Consider the following 17041-nt stretch of genomic DNA (forward strand, 5'->3'; position numbering starts at 1 on the left):
ACATCTGCCCCCAAAATGCCAGCAACTAAACCTAAGAAGAGATTTTCTTAAGTGCTCTTCTAACATTGGTGAGTTGCAATAGCTGCCATTTAAATATGACAATTGTCCTGACAACAATAACCTAGTCAAAAGGACAGAAATAGGATGCCATCTCTGTAAGAAGATATATTCCCTTCTCCCTGCCTCATCCCATGTCCCATAAACCAGTGATTCAACAGGTCAGTCGTGCAGGAATCTTTAAGACTCTGCAGTCCTCCTCTGTTGTTATCTTCTGCCCAGGGACTTGTTAGAGCCCTCCCTCACCAATTCCATTGTCACAGGCCATTTCCTTCATGGTTTGGGTCTTGGATTGCTGCCATCACCATAGGGGTTAGTAGGAGACTGGCCTTCCTCCTGCAGAAATATCTTGATGGTTGGTGCTTTGTCTCATTGATAATGAACTTCTGATGATGATCTCATTTCTGAGTTTCTGTCAGATCTTTCCATTTGGAGAGGTTTATCTCATATGAACCTAGCTGTTATTGTTATTTCCTAATACTGTTTATCATTTCAGCTAGAAACGCCCATCAAAATCCTTTAAAGAGTAGAGAGTTTGATCCTTTTCAGGTCTTAGCATCTGTGCCAGGATATGTTATATACCTTGTCTTCCAATGAACTGGTAACAAAACCACAGCCTGACAGCCCAGATGCACTCCAGGAACTATGAGGAAAATTGCAGAATGAAATCAATACTGCAGGAAAAAAAAATCCTCTTATCAAAACAGTTACATTCTGGGGCTTATATTCTATAATGAAAAATAATTTAGTCTGGGTTCCTCATTAGAAGATGTTGAATTATTTCAAACGTATATATGAATCTTGACTACATTTAAAGTATTTTTCAAGTCAGACTTTTGTCCTTTTCCTGTCTTTTCTTTGCTCCACAGCATTTTGTCAAAGTTCTGCAACCATCAGCACCAGTCTGGGATATATGTATTTTACGCGGAAAATGATGATATGGTCACAACGAAAAAATTCACTCTGTACGTGAGAAGTAAGTGAGAAAACAATCCCTGAGAAGATTTGGCGAAGTCTGGGATTTTGCCACTGATATAAATGGAGCTAATATGTTTCTTTTCCCTTGGTATTGCCCATTTCATTTACATAGATTTATTCTTAAAAATGGCAGAGCATGAGGCAAAAATGTGATTCTCTGTGCTGCACTGCTGAAATCCAGGCACTGGGTCGGAGAAGGATGCCAGCTGCTTGTGGGTCATGTTTCTTGTGTTGGTCAGGGATGGAGAACAGAGGAAGGAGGAGGAAGTTACTAATTTTTTTTCTCTTCCCTTTAGTCTGCCATAAACAGAGAGGACAGAATATGAGAAATCAGTCACATACTGAGAAAATTAATACTTCTTAAGAAAACCATAAAGCCTAGGAGCTCAGCAAAATACGATGACCGTATTCTAAATCTACAGAGGCAGAATATATGTGACTGCTGTAGAGACCATGAGATACACAGTGAGAGGAAACACTTATCCTCATCAGGTGTTAGCTTTCTATGGTGTGTTTATGTCATTTTTTTCCTAATGGCATTTGTGAGTTAACGTAGTTAGTCTGGAGACCCTTTGGTGTGTGACATATATGTTAGGACTGCACTGCCTCGTGTGCCCCTATCCACAATTTGCACACACGCACAGTCTTGCCCAGTGCTCTTGGTTTTTTCAGTTCTGGCACGTGACTGCAACATCTCACCCGTGCTCTAGGTCAGGGAGCTTTATTTATTACATGTTATTTATACAGGGATCCTCTGTGCACATTTTGTAGGAGCCCAGACACCCAGAACTGGGGTGTCAGGGGAGCCCTAGGGCCGACTGATTGCTCCGAGTCGGAAAAGCAGAAGTCAAGACTTCTAATTTTGGCTCTGCCACTGTTTTGGACTGGCTGTGCCCGTACGGAGAAGTGGCTGCTCCCCTTGCCTTGCCCACATTGCTGTCCCCCAGAACTGAGGCGCGGGGCTGGAGGAAGGAGGAGGACTGAGGGCTGCACCCAGCTCTCACAGTGACATGTGGGTGGGTTATTTTGAAAACACGGAAGCAGATCTTGGTCTCAGCAGATGTAGCATTGCCAGTTAAACATAAAGGTTTTTGTCACTGAAGTGCTGACAGAAATTGTCTTGTGTTATCTTGTTGCAGGAAAGCCTGAAGTAACGATGCAGTTGTTGTTCAAGCAGGTCTCCTGCGTCGCTGACAGTTACCCTGCCTCATCCTGGGTTTGGAGGAACTGTCCCGAACTGAACTCATCCAAGTATATCATTTTCACTCTTTTTGATTCATTGTAAAGACCGTATCTGAGGTATCCTTGGTTAAATGAAGACTGGCCTATAAGAAACTAAGTGTAAAATGCATCCTCGACTGTTTGTACAAGGGGACATGGTGGCCCACTCCAGGGGAACCTGATCACCAAAACCAGGGAAAATTTTCAATTTTTTTATTAGCATCAAATGAAGTCTATAAAGATCTGTATCTCAGGCTCTTTATGCTGAAATAAACCCCACTGTGTTTATATAAAGAGTTAGGTAGTTACAAAGTCCAATCTAAGTTTTTCTCTTGGCCTGTCAAACTTAGAGGGCATTCAGGGAATGCATTCGTTAATATGGGCTTGATTAACTGGTTAAGCTTTGGTTAATACAGCTGTTACAGTGACCTGTAACCAAAGCCAGTAAAGTCAGTGAGAGTATTTCCAGTAAAGTTAGTGAGAGTGTTTCCATTTCCTCTATTTACTTAGGGCAATGAGTCAGGCCCTAAAATTTCAAGAGATGCTGAAACAGCTTTGAGCTGTTTTATGAACTCTGCAGTTTTTATTTTAGATCTGCCAAAAAACTAATAATCCCACAGTGCAGAAGAGTACTGGGTCAAATTATCTTTTGGAATGTTGTGGATAAAGCTCTAAGTATTTTAACTAGATATAAAAAAATTATCGAGACCATTTTCTCATCCATACCTCTGAAAAGGCTTCCTAACATCAATCTGTTTGTGCAGTAATGGAAGAGGAAAGAAAACATCCAGCTAGTGAGTTTAAAATACTCCTTAAAACAGCTTTCTGGAAAGAAAATGCTGTGACATTTCTTTTCTTGGGCACTTCCACATGTAGAAGCTAGTACTATGTGTAGAGCTGAATAGATTTTATTTATTTATTTACCTCCTCATTTATTTAGGCAGTAAATTAGGCAGTAAGTTGATGGATGATAAAAAAGCTAAAAGTCAAAATTAGCTCTGTGTGGGCTTCCTTTCCCTCGAGTATAACGTTCCCTCTTTCTACATATCAGATCATAAGTCATTAATACAGGGCGGATGGTCTCCATCTTGAGTGAGAGAAACTTCCTGGCTGAAATCACATACCTTCAGGGAAAGGAGTTAGAACTTTTATTGTGGGTTCATTTTGTATTTATATTTTAGTAGCAGCTCATTTGGAGCTGCTCAGTGGTTTGAATGTTTGAGATAAAGGTGAAACCAGTGAGAATAGATGCCCGGGGTGAGGGGTGGTGTCAGCTGTGAAATTGGTGGAGGTCCTGGAGGTCAGGGGGTGCAGCTGCCCTGCCAGGGCAGTGGTGGAGAGTGGGACTGAGCCCAGTGTAGGAGGTAGGGAGCCCAGTTCACCCCCCGCTGACCTTGCCATGTCCATCACCAAAAAATGAGACTGGCAACTGCTCTGAAGCCTCATTCTAGAAGTGACAAATAAAAAACAAGCCCATCTATCCCTTCCTCCCTCCCTTTCAACACAGATATAAGACATGTTTTGAAATATCCCACCTTCTCCCTTGGAAAATGCCACTGTGAGCCAAAAATCAAAACTGGTCTGCTTTCTTTTTCAGCTGTACAGAAGAAATCACTGAGGGTATTCACAACTTCTTGCCAGAAAGGAGATCCCTGGGGTCATGGATTTCAAGCACTACTTTAGATGTAAAGGAGACAGCAACAACCTTCTCCGTTGAGTGCTGTGCAAACAATTCTGTTGGTTCAGCCTGTGAAAAGAGTTTCATTAACCTGTCAGGTACCCTAAGGCAGTGCTTTAGCACAGATTTTCTCAATTAAAGCTGGCATGGTAGAACTTACAGTATTTTTTATCTGGCTGAATGGCTGACTGTGCAATGGCATGGCAGGTAAAACACAAGCACTGTGTATATACAGTGTGGGAAATGGTGGGTGAATGGGAGACACATGTCTCTTTTCTCTGGTCCCAAAGCCGGGGCCTTCCTCATTAAAATGAGCAGAAATTTCACACGAATAAGAAGTGCAGGATGGAGCCATGGCAATGTTGGGGTCTGCTTTTTTATTGCATCTTAGTAATCTCTACCTGAAACCTGGAGGCATCAGCTTTGGGAAGAGCTGAAGCCACTTTGGTAGCTGGTGGCAGGTGTTGGCTCTTGTTCCTCTCCTGGAGGTCACCGCGGTGCTGCCAGAAAAGCCCATGGGGAGCTCTCCTCACCCCGTGAAGGTCATTGCATGCCGAGCAAGAGCATGACTGAGCCAGCAGACCCACTCAAGGGACAGACCCTGTCTGGGAAGCAGGAGCAAGTACCAGAGGAGACACCTTCTTAAACTGCTGTAGACAGGTAGCAGAAGGCTAAGCCCTGGTTTGGGAACTACTGTGAAGTCTCTCTTCTTGTTGAGGGCATGAGATATTCTTTCCTTGTTGAACAAGAAAGTCAATAAGATTATTTGCCCATGCACTTTGTACTTGTAACACCATATACATTCCATAGGGCAAAATATTTCAGGTTACTGGGAACCTGAAAGGGAACATGCTGTGGCACCTGGGAAGTGTTTTGAAGCACCCAGATATTTGCAGTACAGAGATTTCCTTTGTCATGGATGAACAAGCTGTTTGCTGCTTTTGACTACAGCTGGCAGAAGCTGTGACCACTGATAGAGTTTGAGCATTTATGTTGAAATTACAATAGAAAGTAAGCATAATACTTATGCTCTTAGAAACTACGAGAATATGAGGGTAGGTTTCATGTAACACTCACCTACCCACCGGCACCTTGTAGCATGGTCTTGACTTGTTAAGAGAGTTCCTGGCTGAGCAGCAGAGCAACACTCCAAGCAGGTTGTGAACAGTCCATCCGCTGATAACTGGTGCTTTGGTATCTGATGTACATTGCTTGGGCGAAGGTACAGGGAGAGAAGGGAGGCATAATGAGAAGAGTAATTGTTTATTCCTGTTTATGTTCACAATGTCCAATCCATGCATAACACCTCCATGCATTTAGATTTATTAATTGGTGTAGCATTTTTTTGGAATGAAAAAAGATGTCAGAATTACCCAGCACTTAACGCCTCCTGCCCAGCTCCTTGCTTTGCACGTGGCTCCATCTCATTCCCCGTGCAGAGGAGGCTCAGGCGTGAGAGGACTACACACTGGCAGAACTGACCAAGCTGCCGTCAGTTCTCCTTGCACTCTTAGCTGTACACACGACCTCTGATTCAGTGGGTAGTAATATGTATCTCTTACAGTTGCAGGAGCTGTTTCTTCCGCCCCAGACAATGCTGCATTCTATGTCTCTGTTGGATTTTTCCTCCTATTGATCGCTTTTTTGTTTGTATTCATTTTTCATAAATACAAAAAGGTAAAACCAAACATAAATACATGACCCTTCTTCTTTTGTTCATACCAGGCTGTTTCTTCTTCTCTAAGACTTATTCAACTTTTTTTTTCTTCCAAAGCAATTTAGATATGAAAGCCAGTTGCAAATGATTCAGATGATAGGCCCATCGGATAATGAGTACATCTACATCGACTTCAGAGAATGTGAATATGATCTCAAATGGGAATTTCCCAGGGAAAATCTGGAATTTGGTGAGCAGTACACAAGGCAACCCACAATGCTGGAGTAGTAGCCTGTGCTGTAGCAGCTGCAAATAATATTGGCATATTGTGTCTTGTAGGACAAGTCCTTGGTTCTGGGGCTTTTGGGAAAGTGGTGAATGCAACAGCTTATGGAATTAGCAATGCAGGAGATTCAGTCCAGGTTGCAGTCAAAATGCTAAAAGGTACGATAAACTCTGGGTGCCTTTCACAAGCGGTAATGTACTCTAGCGGCTCCAAAGCAGAAGCGGTGGTGGAACTCCCTTTATATACAGACTTGTAGCAGTTACACCTTGCAAATGCTTGATTTCAAAATCCTTTCAAAATGTTTTCAAAATCCTGTTTCAGTTTGGAAAGGTATTGCTGAAGTCCCTTCTTCCTGCAGCATGTGGCATTTTGTCCTACACACCATAGATCTGCGTTGTGTGGATGGAGCTGCTCTGCTCTAGAGAGGACGAATGCAAATTCATAGTGCAGATTAGCCTGCTGGTCGCATTGGTGACTCTGTGGACTTCGGTGTAAGGTCCCTTTTTCTTGTAGTGCTGTCTAGTTGTTGCATTCCCTTCGTCTCCTGTGTCTGAGCTAGCTTGTTTGCAAAACTTCCAGTACATCTTCCTATAGTCTTTTCTTCTTGATGACACAAAGCAATTTCCTTCCATCCCTCCTTACGGGTCAGGCTTCTTAAATCTCTAATCCTTCTTGCTGCTTTGTTCTGGCCTCTCCAAACTGTCTTGACCCCTCATAAAAGCAGTGTCCAGAAGCGAGCCTCCCCAGCAGCAAGCAGAGGAGGAGGGCTGCCCACACAGTCCCTTCCTGCCAGCACTGCCGTCCACCTCATCATCTCCTATTTGCACATGTGCATCAGCTTTACGCGTCCTTGGTCCACTCCTTTGCAGATCATCTTGATCATTTTGGTTCATGTCCCCAATTCACTGAAATCACAAGGACCAAATGCTTGCTGAAAACCAAGCCTAAAGCTATTACTGAAACACAGGGTGGCCTTCTTAGCTATTGGATCACAACTCGTTGTGTGCCGTATGGCTGTTGAGACATTTTTTTCTCTTAGCATTTCTCTCCAACAGGGTTGACTGCCATTTTTTCCATGCTTAATACACTGCTGTCATTCCTTGCCAGCCTAAGAATGGCAAATATTAATATTTTATGACTGCTTTCCCAAGCATTCAAATGATACACACTCACACACACATTTATTTTCCACCTTTGGCTAAATCTTTTTATATTGTACAAAAATTTTTAAGATGTTCCCAAATGTACTTTCAGTCCAATTAATTTGAAATGAAGACTCGCATGTGACAAAGCATCACAACCATTTACATTTTTAATTCCTTGCTGGAGATTTCCAAATCTGTGTTACTTTTACAGAAAAACCTGATGCTTCAGAAAAAGACGCTCTAATGTCTGAGCTGAAAATGATGACTCACATTGGAAGCCATGAAAATATTGTGAACCTACTAGGAGCTTGTACTGTGTCAGGTAACTTGTGGAAAGGTACCAATTAAAATGTTCAGACTAACGAGGACTCCTGAACAGAAAAGAAGTATCAAAAATTGATTACTGAAAACAGTATTAAAAACATCCAAGCCATAATTAATTACCTCTTCCTCAGGCTGCTGTTCCTCTCTTCACCCCTGAATCCTTCCTTTGCCCAACCAATTTTGCTGTTCTGCGCCAGCCCAAAATAAGAGGAAGATGAAATTAAATCAAAGTTAAGGCCATGCATGTGTACATAAATAGGTCCTTTCTAATTGAACTTGCATGAAGTGACACAATAGCCCTTCTGTAGAAAAGATTTTCCTGTTACAATGGTAATGGCACTGATACAGGCCAGTTCATTAAGTGAAAAAGAAAAGCTTATCTGGTATAAGATACCTTTGTATCCATATGATTCTGTTCACATAAGAAATTTTTTTTTTTTTTAAATCATGTGGCTCACCAAACAGCGAAGTTGTAGAAAGAAAGGGAGAAATAACTAAAGGCTACACAGGAAAGGAAAGAAAAGAAACTGAAAAAAGAGCAGGGGTGGGGGGGACACCCGAAGAAAGAAGAGGAGAGAAGTGAATAATGAAAGAAGAGACAACTTTTTAAGGGACTGAATGTAAAAATAAACTGAAGATGGAAAGAACTAAGCAAAGATGGGCTAAGATGAGAGTGGCAAGATATTATCACTAATTAATTATTGTGTGACTTGTAATATCATTGAGGCAACATACGTGGATATTTCTGTCCCAAGAACTCCCTCTCTGGCCAGACCAGCAGTGAACAGGAGCGGGTGGAGAGAGGCTAAAGAACAGATCACCTCGGGGAAAGGGCAGGGTTTACCCAGTGTTTGCCCATATCATGAACTTTAACACCTGCCACTGAAAAACTTGACAGATTTTCTGCCATGGATATTTATTAAGTCAGAAAGACCAAAGATAACACTTAACTCGTTTCCCCAGTTTGCATCAACAACAATACTGTTGTGCAAAGATGTTTGAGGCATAAGAGGAAAGCAGAGAAATAATCGTTGTTGGTGGCTTTAGCTGATTTGAAACTATACAGGCTGCCACTGCCTTCTGGAAAACTCAGCAAGTGTGATGGTGTAGGCAGAACTGCAGGGGAGAGCTGCTCAGTCTGGCAGGGTAGGGCAGGGACATTTCTAGCCTTATCCAAGTCCTGTGTTCAGAAACATTTACATGGTTCTCAAGACTTCACATCCATCCTCTGAGAGACTTTACAGGCTTTTCACAGTGTGCCCTAGCTTGCTTGACAGGGGCTTTCTGGCAGAAATGTCCACAAATTCGTATTCGGTCTTTCTGAGCCAGAAGTGGTGATGCCAGTGTAAAACTTTGCAGGGGTGATGTGTGACCACTCTGAGCTCTCCCTGGGCTGTTCACTCTGCTCCTGCTGGCTTGTCATGGCTTTCCTCCGAGCCTGCCTGGTCGGGAATCAGAGGTATTTTTCCTTTCTTGAGAACAGGGCGTGACCAGTGCACCACTCAGACACATCACCTTGCAAGGTCTTTCCCTCCTATAGGTCCTCTCAGCAAGCACACGTGGGTTTCAGCTGGCCTTCATGGAAAAAGAAAGGATATTTCTCGAGCATGAAGGTAGTGCGGATAAATGAAAGGGCGTAGGTCAAAGGATACCAATTCACACCATCAAAATAATTAGCATCTTTTGCTTGACCCATGTATGGTTTAGACAATATGTTGCATCTTTATAGCCTGTCCTGTCCTCCCCAGTGCCGTTGGTATGGGGAAGGATGTTTGTGCCTTCATAGGGATTTGCAATCCACTTTGGGAGATGCATCACAGGGGAAAATCAGCTACACAGACGAGGGACATTACAGTCAGTAATTACAGTCAGTAAACATTACCTGCCCATCAGTACAGGTTATCTACCTGGGAAGGGAAGATGCTTGGAACATTTAATACAGATCAGTCCTGGGAGAAGATGAGGCATCATTAGGGCTTTAATGGGGAGAGTGCTATAGGTAGCAGGAGGCATTTACATTTCCAACTATTTCAGGACCAATCTACTTGATATTTGAATACTGTTGCTATGGTGACCTTCTGAACTACTTAAGGAGCAAAAGAGACAAGTTTCACTGGACACTGACGGATATTTTTAAACAGCACTACTTCAGCTTTTACCACAATATCCATTTGGACCAAAATTCTAGGTAAAGCATTCAGCAACAGTTCAATACTTTATAAAGCTACTGTCTCTTTTTAAGCTGCATTCTCAGCTGTGCTGTAAACTGGTGAAATTATTGAATTCTTGAGAATGTACCTTCACATACTTTAATAAGCAATGCCTTGGGAGGAACTGAGATTTGATTCTCATTATCATGTTCTCCACACTGGACTGCAAAAGACAAGCAATCTCTTACTACTCTTTCCAGTTTCGAGAAGACTCATGTCTGTGCCCTGATTTTTAATAGCAATAACTGATCATGCATTTTCACTGCAAAACAGTTTATCTGTAGAAGATTATGTGATCCAATGTGTGTAGCCTTTGAAAATGTGTCACCCACTCCAGGAAGGGAACTCACCTGAAGTACAGTGTGAATATGACTCTATGCAGAGAGGATGAATTTGAAATCACACAAAGAAGTCAAAACATAAATGTGACATCTGGATCAAATGGGATTGTGCTGTATTCAGAGGAAGGTAAGAGATTAGTTGGTTTTATCTCTAGTAATTCTGTTATTATTGTATTTTTTATATTATTGATCTAACTAGACTAGGTCCAGTGACACAGGAGGCCCCTTTCTGTCGTATGTCTCTCTTCCCTCCTGGCAGGAATTTTGCTGGAGAAGGGTTCAACAACACTTGAGACCAGAGGCTTATGTTTCTGGTCATGCTATACATAGTATTTGAGTATGAAATTACTCTTTCCTTTATTTTGTGTCTGACCAAAGGATGAAAAAGATGGATGCTTTTTGTGATATTTTTGGTAGGAACACATGAAAATCCTTACAACAGTCAGTGGAATTAATCAGAGAGTGAGGAAGCCCATGGAAAACTCATACTTTTCGTTATTTTTTACAGATAAAATTAAGCATGCAAGCAGACAGATGGATGAAGAAGAGGATTTTAATGTGCTCACTTTTGAAGACCTTCTTTGCTTCTCTTATCAAGTGGCCAAAGGAATGGAGTTTCTTGAGTCCAAATCGGTATGGTGAAGACTAGCAAATTGTTTAGATAGAAAAGACAGTAAAAATAGGTCAGTCTGTAAAAGGCAGACTGAAGAACAGAGCCACACAGTGGCAGACTTGAACTATACTTCCTTCCCTGGCTTTACAGCAAAGATAGGACTGCAGTTTTAGGCATGACCCTGAGTAAGAAGTAGCTACACTGCACACTTCTGCCTGCTCTGGCCCTGTCCTTTGCCACGAGCAACCAGGGACTGTCCAGCTTGCTCATTCTCCAAATTGTTTGAGTAGAAAGAGGTACCAGTTCAGAGAGCTCTGTGTGAGACAAGGGAATTATCTCCTTCTGATACCAAATGCTGCATAGCGTTAACCCATCCTTTCCTTCTAAGTGCATTCACAGAGACCTCGCTGCCCGGAATATACTAGTGACCCATGGAAAAGTGGTGAAAATATGTGACTTTGGCCTTGCCAGAGACGTAGTGAACGATTCCAACTACATCGTCAGGGGCAATGTAAGTTCCTGAATGCTCTATATTTTTCATACCATTGTAAGAATAATAAGGAACCAAGAAAGTGAAGCTTTGCATTTTCAAATTCCTTGTTAGCTGTGTAGATATCTGTACAGACAGTGCAGAAATCTCACTTTTTCCTGGCCTTGGTAAGTGCAAATTCTTAGCTTATAGTTAACCTAATCAAGCTAGTACTGTAAATGAGATGGTACCCATGTCCTTTCTAAAGCGCGCTGAAACCATTGATGGAAGTGCTTGCAATTGTTTTCTGTTACAGACAATAATAGTATAGGGAGAATAGCATATGTGTGGGGTACATCAGATCCTCCAGCTACATGAAGAAGTACAGGGTGGACATCTCCATCTGAGTTACTCATTCTGGAATTCAGAGGAGGGAAGAAGGGTATTCCGGGGCTAAGCTCACCTCTTCCTTAAATAGTCATCTAAAATGGATGAGAGGAATTGGCTCCTTAGAAGTCCCTATTTCTCTGTATACGGGAAATTTAAAGGGGCTACTAAGAGAGGCCCAGCTTTTCACATAGCAAACATTAATTGATCCTCAAGCAGTGGGAACTACAGTGAGTCATCTAGAAAGCCTGTGTCACAGTATGACCTAGCCTCCTTTCCCCCGTCTGTACAGGCTCGTTTACCAGTTAAATGGATGGCTCCTGAAAGCTTATTCGAGAGGACGTACACAATGAAGAGTGATGTCTGGTCTTACGGAATATTACTATGGGAAATATTCTCTTTGGGTATGTTCTGTAACACAACAAAAGAGCACTGCTTGGTTTTGGCAACTTCTGAATTAACATGTATTCTCCAATATTTTCCACAGGTGTAAATCCCTACCCTGGTATTCAGGTTGATACAAACTTCTACAAATTAATACAAAGTGGATTTAAAATGGACCGACCATATTATGCTACAAAAGATGTGTAAGTGTATTTCCTGAGTGATGCATAGCATGGGAATTTATATTTACTAGGTCACTGTTTGTATGACCTTTTATTTATTGTACACTGTACCTTGCTCAAAAATATCGCAAAAGATGAGATCTTCCTCTAACTTTGAAAAAGGCTGCTTGATCATGTAGATTTTGTCCTAAAGCAGAAATGATCAACACTAAAGGTTATGTGTGTTTGAAAGGACTAATTTATTATCTGTATTTAATTGTGCCTTCCTTTCCCAGGGAAATTCTTGTTCTCACATCACAGACTTATTTTTCTTTTTGCAAAAGCTATGTTATACCATATTCATTTTGGATATTAGCTAAATCTTTGGTGATATTTTTTAAACTTTTTTTTTTTTTAAAATTAAGCTTTAACATGTTTGATTCAATTCCAGGAGGCTAGAGATCCTCTTACAGAAAAACCCTGCTAAGGAAGAGTTGGCGGGAGCTATTCCTGTGCTCTCAGGATTTTCATGATTTTCATGATTTTCAGCTTGTGCCTCTGTGCCTGGGTGGACTCTGCCTAGAGGCAGACCCCAGAGGACAAGAGAAGAGAAAGTGGTGGGGAGCTACGAGACCTGGAGCATGGAGGAAAGGGAAGGACTTTAGGTTGTCTGAGCTCTTCCGGAAGACGTTTTCATAGATGGCCTAGGGACTCAGTGCCTTGCTATGGCACTGTACCATTCCTATCCTCTCCATGTAGAGACTGTAACGGCATTAAAGGTATAGGTGAATCTGACAGTTTCACCCGAGAAAGATTGCTGTGGGGCTTATGAGTACCAGGGAATGTATGGACCTGGTAAGTTTGCAAGGGACTTTAGCAGCTAGGCACTGCACTGGTCCCTGATGAAACTGTAAAATTTCTAAGGTGGTGTTTGAACTTTAGAAAAATTTTTGTGATGTCAAATTCCACAAAAAGACTCACAGTGAAAACTGTCCTCAAGACTACAGAGTCCACAAGGACCACGTTCAGCCCCAGAGTTGGACAAGAATTGTCTTCCTACCATTTTCTTTATGGAAGCTGGAAAACAAGGTTAGCATGCCAGTATGTGCCAGCCATGTGGCCCCAATCCTATGAGGAAGATTTTGCTAAGGACTCCAATAAAGCCATGTTCTTTGTTTCACTCTTTTTCCTTATCTTTCTATATCTTTTCCTCTGATGCAATATGCTAAATCTGGCCTCTTTCTATAAAATCGTTCTGGTCGCCCGTGACTCCCATCCAAATCCTGCACTTCTGTGTAATCACTTACAGAGACTCCAACAGTTAACGTGTTTTCTGTGTCACCTTTTTGCTCCTGCAGCTATGGCTTGATGCAGTCCTGTTGGTCCCTTGACTCCAGAAAAAGACCCTCTTTTTCTTGGCTGGTTTCCTCTCTTACCTGTCAGCTGACTGAGGCAGAAGGAGCAGTAAGTAAACACAGAAAGAAGAAAAATATTTTGGGGGTTTTTTTTGTAGCCCCATATGAGCTGAGAAATAGTCTTCTGGTTTCTATTCAAGTGTGCCATTGCTTTACGGAGTTATTCCTCAGGGATCCATGTAAGAGTTTGAGGAAGTTTTTTCTGCCATCAGAAGGAATCCTGACCTCCCTGATGAGGATTTCTTTGCCCCCACTGCCTGCACCAGGACTCTGGAAGGCTGAAATCTCTCATCCTGTGCTATGGGACTGTGCTTCCCTTGTGCAGGAGCCAGTGCAGTTGGCTTTGGTGATGCTGATAGCTGCCATGGGAGGGGAGTGTGGGCCACCCACCAGGGATCTCATGAGGGGCACCATAGGTATGTGCTGCCACGTCCTCACGGACGGAGGGCCGTGTATCATTCTCAAAGGTCAAAATAATAAACAGGATCTGAGGAAGACATATTCCATCCTTAACAGACTTTGCTCTCTTCCTCAGGGAGGATAAGCAACTCCTTTCAAAACTACTGATTCCTACCTGGGTATCCACTCTGGGCTAGACACTATTTCCCAATGCAGTGTCCTTGCTAAACTTTAGGGATATGGGGAGCTACGAATGACTCTTGCCTTTGCAGCCTTGAGCCTCTCTGCAGGCTGTTGGCCTGGCAGAAGCTGCTGAGTGCAGAAGCAAACTGATGAGCAACTTCAAAGCACTGTACCTAGAAAAAAAATCCTCCTTTGCAGTCCAGTGCCCTTCCCCATCCCAGCTTTTTTTGGCTGGGTAAGATCCATCTCACTTAGGCAGTTGTCTGGACTCCTTTTGGGGTCAGTGGGAAGTAACGGGCAGATATAAGTGTGATTCTCCCTCAAGAGGAGGTGGGCTGTACCTGACAAGTGCCTGCTTCATAGGGAGAAAAGCAGTTTACCAAGTACAATAAGTAATAACAAAAAATATCTTATATTTCCTTTTCCCAATTCTAGGTTTACCAGAATATGAAGAAAAATGTTTCTAGGCACAATTCCAGCATCAAAACTAAACCACGTGTAAGCAGGGATGAGGAATCTCTGCTATCCCTGACTGCGCTCCAGCATGAAGACTCTCAGGTTGAAAAATAATCTGGGTTCTGGATTTGATCTCAGTATTTTCATAAACTCCATGTAGCATATATGTTTGATATCACCACTAAGAAAAGAAAATGTTACCAACTACTGCTCTATTCTTATGGGCCAGTCCATATTTATGTTACTTTGAGGAGAAGACACAATTCATTTCTTTGAATTCAGCAAACATATCTATCACAAAAGAGAAGCAATGGTCTTTTCAGTGTCTTTCTACAACTGGATATCTCTTTTCCTGGTTTTATGTAAACGATGTCTAATCAAAGCATTGAATTCAGACTGTTCTTGCCATATTGCAAGCAAACAAGAAAATCCATCGTTTTTTAGTCAATGTTTATAAGCACGGACTATTCATCTAAAGTGAACTGGTGTGATTTCCAGAAGTGCTACTCACATCTTCATCTCCAGATGTCAGCAAGTGTTGGAAAATCAGCTTTGTTTTACAAGGAACTATAAATCTGAGTGTGTATGACTGTCTTATGCTGAACATCTCAATTGCTGTGAAGTTCCCAATAGGTGTCCAGCTCAGGTGAGTTCATTTCATCGAGCTTTAGGTACTCGGGTGGTCTCTAGTCATCCAGACTACATTCTGCACTCTCTGATGAGAGCTAGGCACTTAGAGTGACTGATTCCTTCTACCTAAAATAAGCATCTAAAACAAGCAGGAGGAGTGATATTTGGAGATGACCTTCTGCCTCCCTGGTCTAGAAAATCCAGGTAGCAGTCTCCAGCTGGAAGTCTCACTTTGACTGAGTTATAACTAATTCCACTCTTTGGGCTTTGTGTGTTTTAATATCAAATAAAAATGTTTAATTTTAAAGAAATTGTCTTCAGTAGCAATTTAGGAGTGTAATATCATCACTCCCAATTCCCAGAAGTCAGCTGGGTGTATGAACCCTGCTGCAATAAAATGAGAGTACGTCTCTTCAGCTTTCTCCCAAACTCCCAGGACAATAACCAGAGGCTTGATTGTTTTTTAATATAGATAAAATGACACGTTATTTTTCTGATGATGTTTGGGGATTTGTAAATACGGCTCTTATAATGACTAACAGGATACATTTGTCTACATCCCAATGAATCGAGATGAGAATATATTGGTTAATAGTTTTCTTCTCTCTTACATTTTACAAAATGCTCACTGCAGTTAGGATTTCCAGTGGCAAGTGTTATAAATGAATAACTGTTTGGATAGAATGTGCTATCACATAAACTGAGCTGCTCTTTACTAACATTGTCTGAAAATAATTAATGTTGTAATACAGTGATTATGAACTTTATATTTTTGTTAACATTCTTGAATTAGCAATGAATCATTGACAATAACTTGGAAATATAAAGATAGAAATAAAACTTTAACATTGTATTTTCTGGAAAATATATATGTCTTTTAACGTACTCATATAACACAATTTCAAAGAGTTCAGCAACAAGATGTCACTGTTCAGCACTGTTAACCCACAGCCCGCACCAGCTGGAAAGCGAGAGTTGAGTGGCTTGTGCAGACAAGAGTTTTCAGCCACTGTAGCCTTCAGAGCTAGAGGAGCTTAGCGCTGAACTGGTTGCATCCAAGCCTAGCTGGCCCTGGAAGCTAAGCAGATGTGAACTTGGCTCGTAGAGAAGCAGATGGGAATCCCATGTGCTTTAAAATATGCCAGGGAGTTGTGTCAAGTGTTTTTCCACAAGATTAAAAAAAGGAGTGGGCAGAGGTCATCTGGCCCCATCATCGCTACTGAGCTGAGACTTGGGAATATAAAGGCAAACAGAGAACCTTGGAGCTAACACAAACTCCTCTTGATGGACACGTGAAAAGCAGCTCAGGCAACATGGCACCCTGTGAGGAAGTACAATCAGGAGAAAAACCCTCCTGTAAGGGCTGGACACATGGAGGCTTGTGCATCTGCTACTCCACACAGCAGAGAGGGTTGGAACAAAGCTACAGGAGGTATTCAGTGAAAAAATAATATATTTTAGGAGCACATTTCCTTTCCAGGATACTTCCAACACAACTTAGCAAAATGCTAGTCCATTCCTGAGGCTTGTGCAGAGCCACAGCCAGCGCTATTTAAGGAGCAGTTTCATGATTCTTCATTTCTCTTGTTAAGATCCAGACTCCTAATCTGGAGCAGGTTCTCTGGAGAAAGTGCTAAATTCCCCCTGTAGTGAATGGGGAGAGTTAAGCTTGTTGGAAGACCTCCAACAGAGATGCCATTAGTCTGAGCTAGATGCATTAAGTCAGGTAGAGACTGACAAAGATTCCGTAATCATTAAGCCGGGAAGAAGAGGAACAGAAGGGGTTGGGGTCAGTTAAAAGTGCTGAAAGGCAAAGGACACCGCGCTCTCCTTGTTAGCAATAACAGAAAGAAAAAACAAGAAAGAAATATTTGACAAGCCAAACTGAAACACAAGACGGCCCTAATTTTCTTTCCCTTTTCCCTGCCAAACCACACCGCGGAGCCTGCAGCCCGGTCCCGAGGAGACCCCCCCCGCGGGATGCCTCCGGGATGGCCCCGGGATGGCGCCGGGATGGCCGCGAGCTGCCGCGGTCCCCGTCCCGCCG

General features: G+C 42.2%; 1 protein-coding gene across 1 annotated transcript; it reads left to right on the top strand.

Moving 5' to 3' along the window:
* Window positions 1–915: 915 nt before the first annotated feature.
* Window positions 916–14478, top strand: FLT3 (fms-related tyrosine kinase 3; the record flags this gene model as incomplete). The annotated part of the gene is made up of 15 exons (XM_009585884.1): window positions 916–1033; window positions 2175–2286; window positions 3854–4032; window positions 5499–5611; window positions 5709–5841; window positions 5931–6035; window positions 7234–7344; window positions 9381–9534; window positions 9894–10024; window positions 10406–10530; window positions 10899–11021; window positions 11659–11770; window positions 11854–11953; window positions 13270–13375; window positions 14344–14478. Coding segments are annotated over 15 exons (1857 nt in total), but the record flags the coding sequence as incomplete, so codon positions are not given.
* Between the last annotated feature and the right edge of the window lie 2563 nt (window positions 14479–17041).

The sequence above is a fragment of the Fulmarus glacialis genome, unplaced genomic scaffold, assembly GCF_000690835.1.
Source record: "Fulmarus glacialis isolate BGI_N327 unplaced genomic scaffold, ASM69083v1 Scaffold51500, whole genome shotgun sequence".
NCBI lineage: Eukaryota > Metazoa > Chordata > Aves > Procellariiformes > Procellariidae > Fulmarus > Fulmarus glacialis.